At 39.4% G+C, this 17,605-nt stretch overlaps 1 protein-coding gene across 9 annotated transcripts in view; it reads right to left on the reverse strand.

The window, feature by feature from the left end:
- The window catches only part of SLC22A15 (solute carrier family 22 member 15), a 44,449-nt gene that overhangs the window by 6,018 nt on the left and 20,826 nt on the right, over nt 1-17,605 (reverse strand). For 2 of the 9 annotated variants that reach the window (XM_046913779.1, XM_046913774.1), the window contains exons 8-12: nt 17,015-17,100; nt 16,500-16,620; nt 15,479-15,551; nt 9,720-9,908; nt 7,586-7,668 (exon numbers count right to left, since the gene is read on the reverse strand). In XM_046913779.1, the coding sequence (XP_046769735.1) occupies nt 7,586-7,668; nt 9,720-9,908; nt 15,479-15,551; nt 16,500-16,620; nt 17,015-17,100 (552 nt within the window). Of the gene's footprint in view, nt 1-800; nt 7,669-9,719; nt 9,909-11,563; nt 14,776-15,478; nt 15,552-16,499; nt 16,621-17,014; nt 17,101-17,605 lie in introns of those variants that run through there. The other 7 variants (XM_416558.8, XM_040645948.2, XR_005839093.2 and 4 more) reach the window with 7 other exon arrangements.

Consider the following 17,605-nt stretch of genomic DNA (forward strand, 5'->3'; position numbering starts at 1 on the left):
GTAACATAACAGAAGGCCTGGTATGTTGTCTATCATGCAAGATCACTTGTTTTCTTTAGCGTACATACTTAAAAATACTGACATATATGAAGTGCTCTGGCAATCTGCTCAAGCCACTTGAAATTTAAGGAGAATGTTTAAATTCATGAGGAACACACGAGGGTATGAAAGCTCTGTTAAGCAGCGCTTCACAACAGAGCACTGCTCTCAGTTATTCAGATTCAGAGAATAAATATCACTGGATAGAGGAGGGAAATGTAGTTAGGCTGTTTATCACCTCTCTTTCAGGAAATGAAAACAAATACTCCGATTCTGCTATTGCTTGCCGAAGTGTTTGGGCACAACCCCCCAAGACAAAGTCTGTGCTTCTGTGCATTTGCACAGCACTTTGAAGAAGAGATGTAAATGCCAGTTAGTGTTTTTGGATACTCCACCAATATAAGCGTTAGTAGCAACAACAACAACAGATACTTTGTTATGCTAAAGCCCCAAAGTGTTTCCAGTCTTTCAACATCAATCAGCACAACTGAAGCCTGTAGTAAATTGATTCTCACATTCCACCGCTGCCGGTTTTTGTTAGAAATGATTTGTGATAGATATGGTGGAATATATTGATTGGTACTGACAGTCCCAGTTTCCCAGGCGCTTTGTAGCACTGCCATTCCAAACTGACCTGCTTTCCACCTTGTCAATTTTCTTCTGCAGCATCCGTTATAAATATCTATTCTATTATGAGATAGCTTCAGTGCCCTCCAGAAAACAAAAGGGTCAGGCAAATAAAATCAGTACAATAAAATAGGTTTACAGTGTTCCAAAAGAGTTTGTTTTTATTGAGAGATTTTTGTGTCGGGGGAAGAAAAGGCACAAAATAAGTTACAAAGACGTTATATGAAGTACACGTGTCATAGAGGCAGTATCAGAGCTGTTACCAGTCACCCAAAGGTGAGCTTTCCTCTACAAAAATCTTAAAATATTATATTTATTTCAAATGATCAAAACCATTCAGAAATTAACTGAGAATAAAGACCACCAATATTAATTTCTGATTAAATTCACCTGGGCTTACCATCATCTCTCTCTATCTTGGAATAAATACCTAATACTACAGAATTATTATTATTTAAAAAATAATAATTTTAGATTTTATAAATTAAAAACCTGATATTTACCCTTAGTACCACCAGTGAAGCACAGTACAGATGGGTCAGGCAGTGTGCATAGGACTTACATTAAGAAAACAAAACAGATAAGTGCAATTACTCCGAATATTTCTACACTTGTTGCTATGGTCCCTTGCTTAGGGTTAAGAACATCTTGAAAAGAGATGGACCCAACAACTGTTCACAGAAAGTACAGACATAATTCCATAAAATGTCTATAATGGAAAAGCTCATGATGCTTTAACTGTGGCTTCTCAGATCAAGTATTCTAAACAGAGACTTCTCATCAGCACAACTTTGAATTAATGACAGCGCACCAATACAATTAAAGAAGTACTCTGAAATTTATCAGTCCGTGTTTTAACATTGGAAGGCTCCTAACAGTCAGTATTCAAGTCACCCCCATAATGTTTAAAAATACACACACCGTCTATATACAACTCGATTCACCGCTGCAAACAAAAATCAATTCCCTGTACTGCCTCTTTTCTGTTACTCAACTCTGAGCTGACCAGGACTTTACATCTACAAGATACAGAGACTATAGAAAGATTTGATTTCATGATGATGAAGGCTTAAGCAGAGAGAAGGAAGTTTACCCCTTTGGCTGCTCCTCTGGTCAAGTGGAAATCTAAGATCTGTCTTCTGAAATCAGTGAGAATACAAACACGTAACCAGACACAGAACTTGGCTATAAATGTCTGGTTATGTCCTTAGGAATCTCATTTATTTGACCTAAGACCATAGTAACACAGAAAGGGAATACAGTACCAAGTTTTGCTCGTAGTAACTGTCAGCCCTGTAAGGACTCGATCTGAAAGAAAGCACTGTGGGGTCATGTATTAGGTGCACCTGTCAAGAGTTTTGGTAGCGGAGATCATCTAGGGTCCCATAAAGCTGGTTGCCCTGGACCTTGTCCTGATGGCTTTTGAACATTGCCAAGGACTCCACAACCTCTCTGGTCACCTGTGGCAGTGATAGGTTATCCTGGCAGTAAAAAAAGGAGGAGGAAAAAAAAAAAAAAAGGAGGAGGAAAAAAAAAAAAAAGGAGGAGGAAAAAAAAAAAAAAGGAGGAGGAAAAAAAAAAAAAAGGAGGAGGAAAAAAAAAAAAAGGAGGAGGAAAAAAAAAAAAAGGAGGAGGAAAAATGTTTCCCTATGCTTAGGCAGATCCTCCTGCCTTTCAGTTTGGGCCCATTGCCTCTTTGGGACACTAGGCACTGACCCATTCCATCCCAATGCTGCAGACAGACAGAGGAGGTTGTGGCACATCTGCATATTTAAAAGCATATTTAAGAAAAAAAAAGACAATATTATAGAAGGAGGAGGGAAAAAGAAAAAGACTATGCCAGCACAGGATGAGAGAAAGGGGGGTGACAGCAGGGCAGAAGAAATGCCAAAAAAGAACTGTAGCCCAAGCAGGGGCTGAGAGAATGAGACTTAGAAGGAGATGCAGCTCTAGAGGGCACTGAATCCAGTCAGGAAACCCACAGTAGAGCAGCTGAATAAGAAATAAGGAGCAAGGAAAGACAGTTAGTACGATGTGCTGATCCCAATTTCCTGAGCTACTTGTTGCCTTGCTGAAGGAACCGAGAGTAATATCCAGCCAAGGTGGCAATGGAAGTGTCCACAGAGAAGCAGCAGTGTTTCCCCCAATTATTTTTCTCCCCTTGCAATATCAACAGCAATAAATAAAAGCTCTTTAATTGGCAATAAGTTAAATTCTCCAACTCAAAACTTTCTTCCCCACAAGTTATCCCCTCAATTAAGATTAGTACAAAATTAAAGGTTACTTGCCATTAATTTTGCCCTTAACAACAGCGAACACAAGAGAACCCACATTCTGAAGGTGCAACAATTCTGGTCCTCCTAAAGCATAAGCATTTTAAGCTAATTTTAAAAAGCCTTTCAATAAAGCTTTAAAAAGCACAAGTCTTCCTTCTGTTTAAATCACAGATTACTACATAAATTAAAAAAAGGAAATATTTTATATTATCTAAAAATCTATTACGTACAGAAGTGACAAAAAAGCTCAACATAAGGAGGTAGTAGCTTAAAAAATGAAAGTAAAATTAGATTCAAGAGGGGAAGTAGTGCAATAAATGTATCCATATGAAAAATATATTCCTGGTTTCTACAAGACCTTCCTATTTTTAACAAGAACCGATGGAAAACTGGATTAAACTTCGGGGAGTGAGGTGAGTCTAGTAGTGAAAAATAGACATTTGGAGTCATATGTGACATCACTGCAACTGCAATGAACTCTTTGACTACAAAGCACTCAGCGCTGTCAGTTCTACGTTAGAAAGCTTTTAATCAGTATGAAACAATGATTTGTTTCCCCTGCAAGCTGCTATCAGAAATGTCTGTCTCCCAGTCAAGTTTCCATCATTTTAAAACATTTTGTTTGAACATGGCTGTACTAGATTCTTCTACTGGGACATCTATAAGAAAAAAATAACTGTTCAAGTATTGGCAAAGATATTCTTATTGCCACTTTTTTTTTTTTTGCCTGCCTGCTGCAGCAGATATAAGCATCTCAGATGTGTTGGTAAGCATTAACTTGCATGCAAAAGATCTTTATTCTCTAAAACCTTCTGTAACTGAAGACGGGCAAGCAGTTGTTTAAATGCACTCCATTCTATGAGCTTTCTATGGAAGAGAAGGTCCTGACACATCATGGCCTTACTTCATTCTGCATATGCAGTGGAGAACGCAGATTACTTCCTCTAAACCACTCCTCTGATGACACCCACCTCCTGCTGCACAAACATTTACACACTTGCCCATTTGCTGGCAAAAAAACCTGCCACGATAGAGCTGACTTGCACTGAATTTTGCAGTTGTAGTAGGGAGTTAAACTACAGAAGTTACTATTTAGTGATGCTTCAAGCTGCACCTTTTATAAAAATCTGCTATATCCCACAATGCTGTAGGCAAGCCACTATTGGCAATGCTAATTTGTAAGGCCGATGACTGAACTACAATTCCAGTGTGCAGTTTTTAGCAGATTTTATCAATCTTTGAGAATAAGCTTTGGCATTTGCAACTCAGAAGCAAACAGGCGCTGCAGATTTCTCTAACTGACAAGCGGTGCATATTCAGCCTCTTCTACAAATCCTACACTTTGTTCTTTCAGAAAACATGAAATATTTAAGTGAACTGAAAAAGGAAAGATGAGCAAAAAAAGGTAACTTTCTGTCCCTAAAGCTCTGGAGATGCTTGTAAGTACCAGTTTTGGCAGGTTGCATGGGAGAATTCCAAATGAATGCAGCTAGAACTAGTCTCACACTGTTGCTTTCCAGCAAAAGCAGTCTTTGACACTTACATCATCCACTTCTATGATGTTACTTTACACACAGTCCCATATCAAGTTGATTGAGGAAATTAAAAAGCCTTTCATGATACAGGCCCAATAAATTAGAGCAGAAAAAAAATCCACCCTCCATTAGGCAACACAAGAGTTTTTTTCCCAGGAATGGCAGGAGTTAGTAGTACCAAAACACAAATGAGAAAGTTCAGTAAATTCAGACTGTCAGGATGAAAATTCTGCACACCTCTATTAGAATGAAATAACTGTAGCACCTGGATAACCTGGGTAAGGTTAACATACACTGGACAAGGCACTGGAAAAGAATGGCCTGGAAAATTCTGTGCAAGTTTGTTCACACTCCAGTTCTACACTCAGATGTCACTTAGGTTTTCTTACACAAGTCTTTCCTTCACTTACTACATCTTGCAGCAAGATACAAGCAATGAGACTCAAAATACACCTATAAATAACTGTCCTGTTTGGTAAACAGCTGCATATAGACATTTCTGACACAGGCGTTGACTATATCAGGCCAGACTGACTTCTACCATCAAACGTCAGTACTGCTGCTCATGAGGTCTTCAGATACATTTACCATCATGTTCACAAATTGCATGCACAGATGCCTAGATTCAGCTGTATGTCAGAGAGCATGATTAGAGGAAGCTCTAAGAGCAGGAAAGATAATCAGTACACCATCCTTCAGCTGAAGGAAAGTATTCCTATATTTCTAAAATAAAGCACAGTAACTTACCAAACAAAAAAATACACTTTCTTCACTCTCATTTTTGAATTTTTACATCTACACTTACAATATAAAAAGTGCATGAATGGAGAAGTTTGATAACAAGCTGAAGACTGATTAAAAATCGAAGAACCACAGAAACCCCACTCAGGTTCTGCAAAGTAACCTCCCCACCTGAACTGTTACATCCTACTCTTCCTGCTGAGAAGTATGTGGGCACGATGTCCTGTGGCATGACTGCTGTTGAGTAACAGACAATGGATGACACACAGGCTATGGACAAAGAATGGCTAACAGTTCCTGTTCACCTCTCAAGGGAACTTACCCTGTGTACCATACAAGAAGGGAAAATAAGCACCTAAAAATATGCTGGATTTTGGCAGCATGCTAATAATGCCAGGCTTACCACTGTTTGCTTTCAAGTAAGCAGGCTTTATGTCTTCAGAAGTCATCAACAACAAAACCAAACCTGATACTTTTCCAACTATCCATAATTCAAAATGTGAATACAGAACTAAAAATATCTTTGAATAAATATACTCAAACATTCCAAGCTTTTCCAAGTACCTTATTTAGACAAATTTTCAAGCACACATAAGGGCCAAATATAGGCAGAAAGAATATCCAGCCGGGATTAAAAGTGCCTTGTTACAACTATGCAGCAGTCTGGAAGAAAAAGTGAAGGCGCTTTGTCCACACGGACTCAAGTTCCCTACTCTGCTCACAGCCAATGCCTGAATCAAATTCAGATCAAGTGGGAGTACTACACGTTTCAATCTGTAGCCTCTGGTCTTTCTGCTACACCAAGCAGGGTAGTTGCATTTTCCTCAGTGCTACAGTTCCAACGAACAAAGGTCAAGCAGCTAGCTGTAACCTTCAGATGCTGTTCAGTTTCACTTCCTTTCAGAGTAAATGAACTTCCCAGTTTAACGAAGAAATTCAGCTGACAGCTCTTCTCTTTGTTTTTTAATTCCATTTTCTAAATCTACTACTCACAAAAAAATGGCCACCTAGGCGGACAGCTCTTCTCAGTCACTACACAGAACTTTGTTAGTAACTTCAAGTATAAAAGCTAGCAAACAACTTATGGAAACCAATCTTAATAAATAGCAAGCAAGTGGTTAGAGGATGAAAGTTGAACCTTCCTAAGGCCTTATTTTTCAGTCACAACATTGCACTTGTTCATATTTCAAGATCTTGTATCTTTCTAACAAAACAAAGTGTAGTGTAAACTAAAGAATGAAGTTGTCTTCCTCAACAAGGTCAAGTAATCAAGTAAACACTGGCTTAAAGAGTTTAAGAGCATTACCTAACAAAGGAATTTTAAATAGATATTAGCAGCTTTCTGGTAATAATCCCACAAATTGTAACAGCAGCCCATAGCTCCACTTGTCACTTAAGCATTAAGTTTCTTCCACAAATAAAGATGCAGATAGGTCCATAGAAATGAGCTAAATACCCTAAAAACACACTTCACATTACAAAGTATGTGCTAAAGACCTCACCTGTGTACCACTCATGAAATTATATCCTTAAACAGTTACTTCACTGCACAGGCAGAGAAGCTGCTAAGCTTTAATATTTATAGAAAAGTGAAGACAAAGTAAAAGTAGGCAAAGCTACAAACAGCAGTTCTGAGATGTGGGAAACGTGGCAAATCTATGCATAAGGCAGCCCAAGAGAATGTTTGGTGGATAGAGGAGAGAGAAATCAGCAACATCCTCTATATCTACAGATGTCATGGACTATTTCCAGCCTTTCACCATCACAGAGTTCACGGATAGATAATGAACTGATCAGCTGTACCCTGCAATTCTACACAGGTGTCCACATGCTGAAGGAGAAACCTTATGTTCATAGTTGCCTCTACCCCACACAATATGTAAAAGCTATTTTAACATACAATTTCATAAGTTTGTTCCTCCTGGGGTAGCACACAAAATACTGTGGGACCACTTTCACTCCACAGAAATAAAAAAGTGAATATTGTCAAGTTCATCAGTTTAGGATGACTCAAAACCAACCACCCTGAAAATACAAATGTGCGCACTGATGATCTGCACAAATAGTTGATAATTTTCTGTGTTTCAGAAACGCATCATCCTTCCCTTGCTATCATTCAAATGCAGTCTGTGCATTCTCTCTCATTCCTACCCACAAGTATTTGAATGGCTGTCTCGCATAAAAAGAATCAGTGGTGTAATTAATCTTAACAGTATTTAAACTCCCTTCCTACTCAGGAAAGACACAGGCACTTGCCCAATTACATTCCCTGACAGGTGGTTTCCAGTACTCTCATCTCAGAGCTGGACTGACTGGACAAGTAAGAAAAAAATAAGAGAACAAGTCTGTGTTTCTTCTTTTCATTACTTGATCATATGGGTCTCTTCATCAGCATCATAAAACTCCTCATCTTCACTTCCACTTCCCACAGAATTGTCCTTGTCTCCAGACTAGAAAGAAAAATGAAGTAATTGGTTAACATAGAAGGCATCAAATAGATCTCAAAATACGTGAGCACAAAGAGCTATACCTCTATCAGAAGGTTGGTAGAGAAAAGACAAGTCAAATCACTATTAATGTGCTGTGAATCTAGATTTGTTTGTGCTCTTGATTCTTCAGCATCTCTTGCAAAGAGTTGGGTTTATACTGGATGGACTTTCCTGGCGCTATCAGTTTACTGGAGAAAATCCATGAGTGAGAGAAAACGGCCAGGATGGTTCTGAAGTGGTAGTCTACTCAGCTTTCTTTATTTAAGCCTAAAGACCCTGCTCTCCTGTGAGCAACTGGAGACAGAGGTTCAGAACACAAAGATCATTTGATCAGGTAAAAGTTTCTGCATTCTGAATTATTACTTCTCCATGTGTAGTATGGGCACTTTTCTATGCAAGTTAAATTAAAAAGATCCCTCTCTGATACTAAACAAAGGTGTTATGGAATAGGAAAAACATTACGAGTTTGTATGTGCAGAAAATAAACTCTGACACGGACGTATTTATTCCAGCTAGAGAACTTTCAGTAGCATAATTCATATCACATACCCAAACTAAAATCAACTATTATAATTAATTGATTTTTATTTTGCCACTGTGGCATTTTTCCACTGAACCAGTATGGACTGTCCAAGTAATGATTAGTCTATTACTAGCATATTCCATCTAGTATAAATGAGTATTTAGAATTTTTTCCAGTATGCTTACATCTATTCTAAGACTTCAGCCTGACTAATCATGTGCAAAGAAGGGTGAGACAGGAGGCGAAAAACAGAAATGGAAATCATACTCCTGACTGACAGAACCACACAAGCAAAATCTGTAGCTTTAGATCTGTCTTCAGTGGAGTTTTGCTATGGGGATGTGTGTAACTGCAAAAGAATTTCATACAGTTTGAGGACTAGAAACTGTCAGAAGATATAAAGGGAATCACGTTATGCTTCTTTTTTATTTCTAAAATTATTTGTGGAGAATCAGACTATCGCTGAATGCCACCCAACTTGAACATCACATTTGTGTACATTAACAGGGATAAAACCTCCACTCTGGGCATCTAGAATGCATGTTATCCTTAAAGTGGTACAAAAGGACAATGGATTCCGCAAGGGAAATTCAGTCTATGCCAAATAAACTCTATAGCTTTCTTATAGCAGCTTCACAGACCTCTCCGTGGCCTTGTCAAATAGGGTTAATGTTTAACAGCTTTCCGCTTTATCAGCACTTTCTTTGTATAAAATTTTATATATGTATATATATATATATATATACATACATACACACACACACACACACACACATATATATATATAAATGATGATAAATGACCTTGTTCAGGTTGGGATTTTTAGAAGGCCTGAAGAAACGCAAGGACAGAAAACTTACACTTGAGAAGACTGTTTGATGAAAGTGAATCTAGTTGCATGCATATTTATAGATTTACATCACCCCCGAATGGTGATATACGTTATTAGGCTGGAAGGGCAAAAATGATTATTTTCCCCTCCTCTGAATTAAAACAACTGTACTGTTTGCTAGAATCACTTTCTGTTAGTAAGCCATCTAGGTTAAGATGTAATAATGATGTAATTAGCAAAATAACAGCTGGTACAAACTTGACATAAATCCATATGATAAGACTTGTTTTACCAGCAAGAATTTTCCTTAACATCTAAGACTTCCCAGAAACTTCAGTGGCCAGCTGTGTGTGAAGCATACCACAGCAACCCATCTTAGAGATTAGAGAGACATAGATATCACCAAGCCCTTTATCTCCCCAAAAAAGGACTGTAAGCTTTTGGCCCTGAAGGGATAAATTAACCCAGTTATGTTTCAGCCTGCATTTCCATGGAACAATTCAGATGGGATGGTAAGGTTACTGAATTATCTTGTTTATCTCTTCAGGACCTATTTTCCACAGGCCAAAAATCACTATCCTAGAGAATTTAGAGTGGGATGTGCAAGCTGAAAGTTGAAATGCTAAGAAAAACAATTTATTAGTAATAATAAAATACCTGCGAGCCATCCAGAGTTTGTAATGACATGGCTTCATCCCCCAGTCTCCAGTATGAGCATATCTGTAGGTCTGAAATAGTTTCTAGCAGAGGACTGTTCAAGGTTTCAGGCAACAATAAACTTAAGAGCCCAGACAATAAACCAGTTGCTCCAAATACAATGTAAGGCAGAGACCACTGTACAGATTTCTAGAAACAAGAGCAGAGAGAGTGGTTGGTAGAAAGTAGATTGGTTCCATTTAGTGCATGCTGCATACTCAAAAACAGTTAGTCTTTACAGTCATTCCATGTGGCAATTTTCAGGAATACAATGAACTCATACCCGTGAAACTTTTATGTTCATATTCAACTTACAAAATCTGAATGTTAGCCATCAATCCCTTACTGCACAAAGAAAAAAGAAAAGAAAAAAGGCTAATAGTATCCTGGGTTGGGAAAGGTGAACCTCGCCTTCTACTCAGCACTGGTGAGGCCATGCCTGGAGTTCTGTATGCTATTCTGGGCTGTCCAGTACGAGAAACATGGACATACTAGAGAGAATCCAACAAAGAGACACAAAGGTGATAATGGGACTGGAGCATCTCACATAAAAGAGAAGGAAAGGCTGAGACAGCTGGGTCTTTTTAGGCTAGAGAAGGCACAGGAGGATCTTACCAACACATGGGGGCTACTCCAAAAGTAATATCTCCTATTTTATTACACTGGCCCATAACATCAGAAGCAGATGCTGATGCTATGGCAATAGAACCTTCCTGCCTGTATTCTGTTACATTTTGTTGCCATGTGGCAGCTGGCAGCAGAGGGGCAGTCTGATAAAGTGGCATCTGACATGAAAGTGCAAATGAAGCAAAGGGGTGTCACTGAATTCTTCCATGCAGGAAAGAAAGGCACCCATTGACATTCATCAACATTGATGAACGTTTATGGAGATCAAACAGGCGATGTGAGCACAGGGAGGCGGCATGTGTTGCATTTCAGCAGTAGCAACAGTGACGTGAAAGACAAACCACGTTCTGGATGGTCATATACAGCTGTCACACCACAAAAATGAAGAGCATCACACTTGGCTCATCTGCATGAATTGGCAGATTACAACCAGAGACCAGCATACAGGGCTGAATACTGGTGCGCTGGAAGCAACGGCAGTAACACTGGAATATTGCAAAGTTTGTGTCTGGTTGGTCCCATAAATACTCACACAAGAACAGAATGAACACCAGATGCAAGTTTGTCATGACCTACTTAACAAATACGAGGCTGAAAGTGATGGTTTCAAGGATTGTATCATAACTGGTGACAAGATGCGGTGTCACCACTATGATCCAAAATCAAAATGGGAATCCATGGAGTGGCAACGGTGAATTTCCCCATTGAAGAAAAAGTTCAAGACACAGCCCTCAGTGGGTAAAGTGAGATGCACTGTCCTTCAGAATAGAAAAGGGATGGTTCTCCAGGATCTCCTGGAACCTGGACAAACCATCAGCTCTGACCATTACATTGCAATGCTGACTAAATTGAAGGCTCAGACTTCCAGGGTCAGGGCAGAGAAGACAGCCTTTCTCTTGCAACACAACAACATCAGGCCCCATAACAGTCTGATGACCACAGAACACATTGTCAGTCTTGGCTGTACTGTCCTACCACACCCACCGTATAGTCCAGATTTGGCACCTTCTGACTCCATCTATTTGGGCCAATGAAAGATGGGCAACATTTTCCTAGCACTGACACAGCAGCTGTGAAATGGAGCAGTGGCTCACTTCTGCTGGTGCAGATTTTTCACAAACACAGCACGCAGGCTCTTGTTCACCAATGGCAAAAATGCACAGCTAATGGTGGTCACTATATTGAAAAATAGCATTTTGTCACCGAGAATGTACTCTATTAAATAGTGCTACTGTGCTCTTTGTATCTGTCATCGTTTTCATGGAAATAGATAGCAGGCATTACTTTCAGAGTGGTATATAAATACATGAAGGAAGGGTACACAGGGGATGGAACCAGGCTCTTTACAGTTGTGCCAATTGATGCGGCAAGCGCAAATGGGCAGAACCAGAAACACAGGAGGTTCCACCTGAGCATTGGGAAACACTTTTGCTATGAGCACAACCAAGTACCAGCACAAGTTGGCCAGAGAGGTGGTGAAATCTCTAACTTGGAGATAATCTAAAGCTGTCCAAACACAATCCTAGGCAAGTGGCTCTCGGTGACTCTGCTTGAGTCACGGTGGAACAGATGGACCAGATGGCCTCTAGAGATCCCTTCCAACCTTAACCATTCTGTGCTTTACCTTTACTGTAAAAATTACAAATTTTATTCTTTCTTAGCAGTATTGTCAATTGTATCTGTTGTGATTTAACTCCAGTAACTCTCCCCAGGTGGGATGGGAAGAGAATCAGAATAGTAAAATCATGAGAACACACGTTCAGGCAGTGGTTTCTTGGTAAGACGCATGCCATCACTCCAAATGGCCCTCCACCTTCCTTCTCCTTTACTCCAGCTTTTATTGCTGGGCATCATGTCATACAATATGGGATATCCCTTTGGTCCATTTGGGGCAGCTGTCCTGGCTCTGTCCCCTCCCAGTTCTTTGTGCACTCCAAGTCCCGTCGCTGGCAGGGCAGCATGAAAAGCTGAAAGGCCTTGACTTTGTAAGCAGTGCTCTATAGCAACTAAAATGTTACTGTTAACACCACCATTTTCACCTAGAATCCAAAATACAGAATCACAGAAACCTGTATGAATAAAACTACCTCTAACGCAGACAAAACCATGACAGCTTCTTTTGGAACAGACTTGAGAAGAAATGCCAGCTGAATCTGTACTCGGTTCTTGTCCATAATACATTCTTTTTAATAAATTGTTACATTGCTCTGTAGTAGGGAGATTTATCAAACAAAGACATGCTGGTTGGAAGAAATCTCTAGATGTCATCTAGCCCAACCACCAACTCAAAGCAGGGCTACAGCCAACACTAGATTATGTCAACCATAGCATTGCGTAGCGATTGAAAAAAAGTCCAAGGATGGAGATTTCTTCCCTCTGAGAGGACCACTCCAGGGCTATATTAAGCCTCTTAGACAAAAAAAAAAAAGTTTTCTATGCTTCTTATTTGTAACCCTCGAATTGCAACTTGTGGCCACTAATCCTTGCCGAACTATTTCACATAACTGGAAGTTTGTCTCAGGCCAAATAAACACAACTCCTTCAGCTTTCACCTGAAACTATATGTTCTAGGCCCCTCATCATCCCTGTTGCTTTGTTCTGGACCCTCTCAAGATTTCTTCCATATCCTTCTAGACCTGAGAGACCATAAACTTGATCTGCAGATCACACACTGACACGGGCCTGATACAGCTCAGTGTGACATTTGCCTGTTTTCAATGAGGATACTGCTAGCTGTTGTTTAACTTGTCATACAATTGCAACCCCTGGGTCTTTTCCAGCAAAGCTGCTACTCAGTTGATCAGCCTATACAAGCCCTGTGATTAGTCCCAACCAGAAAGAATTTTACGGCTCCTGCTGGCATTCATGGGGTCCCCCTGGATTCAAGCTTTATAATTTGTTGTGTTAAATGCTCTTCTGCATTTCCTACAGATATGATGAGGATGGTCTGTGCAACATTCAAATCCATCCAATATTCCTTCAAACAAAAGTGGGCCAGTGCCAAAATGCTTTTCCTCTTCTCCTCCATTTCTTTATCCACATTATGGAATGGCTGACTATCAAACTAGCTGAGAATTAACTTTCCTTAGTAAATCCGTGCTAACTGTTCCTGATTACCTTCTTGGCCTTCACATGCTTGGAAACAGACTCTGTGAGGTCATGCCCTTGATCTTCCCAGGGACTGAGTTTGAGCTGATCAGCGGGTAACTGCCTGGATCCACTTTCTGATCCATCTTAAAGACATACACAGTATTAGCATTTTTCCCCCCAGTTATCAGTGACCTCCATCTACTACAATGAGTTTTCAGATGGACACTTGCCTCACTAGTCAGCTCTTTCACCACCACTTGGGAAATCCTATCCCACGGACTGGAAAGATTTCAGCTTCTTTCAGGGTTCATGAACCTACTGCTCCTCCACTGCTGCCCAGCCCTCTGCTTTCTAAACTGTGCTGATAGGCACAAAGGCTTGGGGTCAGGCTTTGCCTGTGAAGACTAAAGCAAGTGGTAAGTATTTCATCTTATTCCATCTCATCCACAAATAGGCTATCTATTCCATTCAACAAAGAGCTAAACACTCTATACATCCTTTGACTGACAGAATCTGTATTTAAGCTCCTTGCTAGTATCTAGTTTCAGCTGAGCTTTGGCCTTCCCGCCACCACCCCAACCTTTAATGCCTGACCCTCTTTACATGTTTTGTTAAAAGTAGAACGACACTTCATACGGCTGTGTGCAAAAAGATGAATCATCTTCAGTGTAGCTCAAAAATGTATACATTCACTTTCAGAATAATACTGAAGAATGCTTATTAAAAAAAAAAAGCCAGGAATATAGCACAGTTTCAAAAACTCATTTTCTATGGTGAAAAAGCAATTCTAAATTGAAAAAAAAAAGAATAGGCTATGATTAAATACAAGAGAGCATTTTATCTCTTAGCTCAACAATTAACTTTTCCCCACTGCAACCTTTTGTATAAGATTCCCAGAAAACACCTACTGAAAAATATATTCAAACAGTTTAAGAAATTCCAATGAAAGCCTTAATTCTCCCCACAAATCAACGTTCATTTGTTCTTTAAACAGAGCTATTTTGACTTTCATTGGACCCTTTCAAAACATGATGATTCAATATTTGTCTCTTTCAGTGCCAAATGTCCACTATATACAACACAATGGATGCCCCCACTGCTACATAAAAGCAGCCTATTAAGTCTGCCTGGGAGTTCTGTACCAGCTTTGGCTTTTCTGTTGTTGCCCTGAAGACACTCTCACCTACCTTATGTTTCATTCTACAGAACAAGAAGTCCAGTGTGCTCATCTGTCCTTCTACCAGCTGCATGCCACAGTAAGATGGCAGACGGCACAGAGAAAAGTTATTCCAGATGAAATCTGTGTCACATTAAAGGAATACTCACTTGACCTCACCAAGCAGTTAGTGTCAGTAAAGAACCCTGCACTCTACTTTACCTACAAACCCACATGCCTATAAACATAAGGGAAAATAATAGTACCATCTTCACGTTTGTTTCCTGAGAATTTCTCTTTGCCTTGTCAGGCTGTTGTAAAATTTGTGCTTAGAAGCTTAAAGGTATCTCAGGTCTCCACAAGTGTCTGTATCCATTGAAATATAAACCGTTTACTGACAATTATAATACATGGGTTCAGTGAAGTGCAGCAACAGTAAAATGAATTTATTCTCAAAAATATGAGTTCCTGAGAAGGGCATTGAGTTCTTATGCTTTATCATCTTGATGCAGTAAATCTTTTAAACACAATTTTAATTATTGCTGGCTTATGGTTTAAATTTGGGAACACAATTTTGGGTTTTTTTTTTTCTCCAATTGACAGTATTGCTGAAATTCAAGGGCTAAATTCCAAAATCCTAAAGTATGTTCTGAGCTAAACACTGGGATTTCGTGTCTAATTACAGATTATATCCTAATGCCTTTAGCCTACCATACAACTGTCAAGACACCTAATTTTCAGATTATTTTATATACACAGTTTATACAAATATTCCCACTTCTGCAAGCTTCTGAATCATCAGAACCGCAGAACAAAAATGTACTTAAAATAGTGAGTTCAGACAAACCAATGAAGGGACAAAAGGAGCAATGATTCCACCAACACGGGAAAACATGGAGCAGGCACCCATTCCAACATTCCTAAGAAGAAATCAGAAATCATTGATTAGTCACATTTGCACAGGAAAAACTAGGATTTTAAAGTGCAAGAAGCTGCAAATGCAGGAAAGGGTTTTTAGAACAACCAAGTCTCACTCATGATTCTGACCATATCAACTGGTAACAGAAAGTGAAATCTAAATGAAAACACCTGAAAAAAGGAATTAAATCATATGCTTTGTACTCTGAGAGAAGCACAAATCACCGCAGGTTCAGAATTCTAACATATGTGTACATTGAAGATGACAAAAAAAAAAAGTGTGATTTCAGTCACTGCATCTCATCTCTTCCTGAAACTTTGGCAAAATTCCTTTATCCATATCAGCAGATTCACCCACACAGGAGAACAACTTTATAGGATAGTTTCAGTGATGTCTAGCCATACACAGTGATACCTGACAAATAAATACATCCATTAAGAACTGCACCTGTATAATAGATGCATTTATCTACTCAGTCACCACAAGCACAGGGCACTTCTACATTCGAAGCACCAAATTACTTTCACAAAGCTTACTGACTGGTTGCATCTTTAACATAGCTGGTTAAGGACGCACAAATATCAACAGAGTTGTCTGGTTTATAAAGCACTGAGGAAACCACGGATGTTGTTCATGAAAACATCAGCAATACTACTGTTATCCTCATTAGCAGAGAGAGGGCTGTGAGAACACTACGCATCCAAAAGGACTGTTTTGCTATTATGGAAAATGCAGTTACTCAAGAGAACACTGCACATTTGAGGGAGATGGAGGTGAGGCTAAGAGAAAAGAAGAAAGTTTAATACATACAAAACCATACAGATAATCATTGTATGTTAAGTGAAAATCTCAAATGAAATGTCATAATTAACTGAAAAAGTAAGAGAAGTAAAAGGTGATCAGGGAGAAGAACGAGAAAAATGAAAATCTTAAAATTAACTTGCATTACCTGATCACTGTGGGATAAAGTTCTGATGTGTAGATGTAGACAATGTTAAATGCAGCACTGATTGTCAGTTTTCCCAGCAAAGAAAGTGAGCGACTGTTCACCACTGCAAAAACTCCAGTATCTGATAGAGAAAATGTGTCACTTAGGCTCTTTTGGTATCAGCCTTTCACTTGGAGAGATACCTACAAGTTGCATGTGTATTTATACCGACAGCTCATTTGGATAATGGAGATATCCCAGGAAACATCAGTTTTTGGAATTACTTCAGAAACACTGGAAAGGAGTGACTGATGGAATTAAAGTGGAAGTGTAGGACAGAATCCAAAGATGAGTTCAAACCCACATTTTTTCAACAAGCTTTTCTTAAGATCCTAGGGAAATTGCTACTTACGGCTTAGCTTCTGTGGCTTTAAAGTACAAGCCTAATGCACTGACAACCAAAAATTCCTAGGCTGTTGGATAGGGAGTTTTGCAACTTCTTACTGAGTATTCCAGAAACAAAACGAAACATTTACCTTTCTTTTTAGGAAGAAACATGACAATAAGACAAGCCAATCCTCCCAGGAACAGAAATGCACTCAGTGTCCTCTTTCGACCAAACCTGATGTCCAAGAAAGGATAACCAATGAAGCCTCTAAATTCACCTTGTCTCTATTTGCAGAAATATCAAATGCCCTCTCCACAAACCCCTCCTCTCCCACTGCTTTAAAAAAAAATTCTGCTGCTCTCAACAATACGAGCCCTGTGAAGTCTTCATGCTGTAGCTGACAATCTCAAGAACTTTTATGTCCTTCCTACTGTGTGTACATGTGTAAAACTGCTCAGGACACATTTAGAAAAGAGGTATAAGATGGAAGTAAATTCCACAAAAAAAAAAAGAAAGAAAAAGGAAAGAAAAAGGCAGGCAATGTCTGGTGTACAACAGCTCGGGTAAGGGCTAAGAGTCAGAATCAACAGCTCTGCTCTTATACTTGTGCAGCAGCTGTAAAATGACATCGCACAACAGTTTCAGGTGAATTTAGTTGCAGGCTCTTTGACCCAACGGTTAGAATGGGAGTTACAAGACAGGTGGGAAGAATGCCATCTTGTGTCAGGATGGAGTCAGC

The sequence above is a fragment of the Gallus gallus genome, chromosome 1, assembly GCF_016699485.2.
Source record: "Gallus gallus isolate bGalGal1 chromosome 1, bGalGal1.mat.broiler.GRCg7b, whole genome shotgun sequence".
Classification (NCBI taxonomy): domain Eukaryota; kingdom Metazoa; phylum Chordata; class Aves; order Galliformes; family Phasianidae; genus Gallus; species Gallus gallus.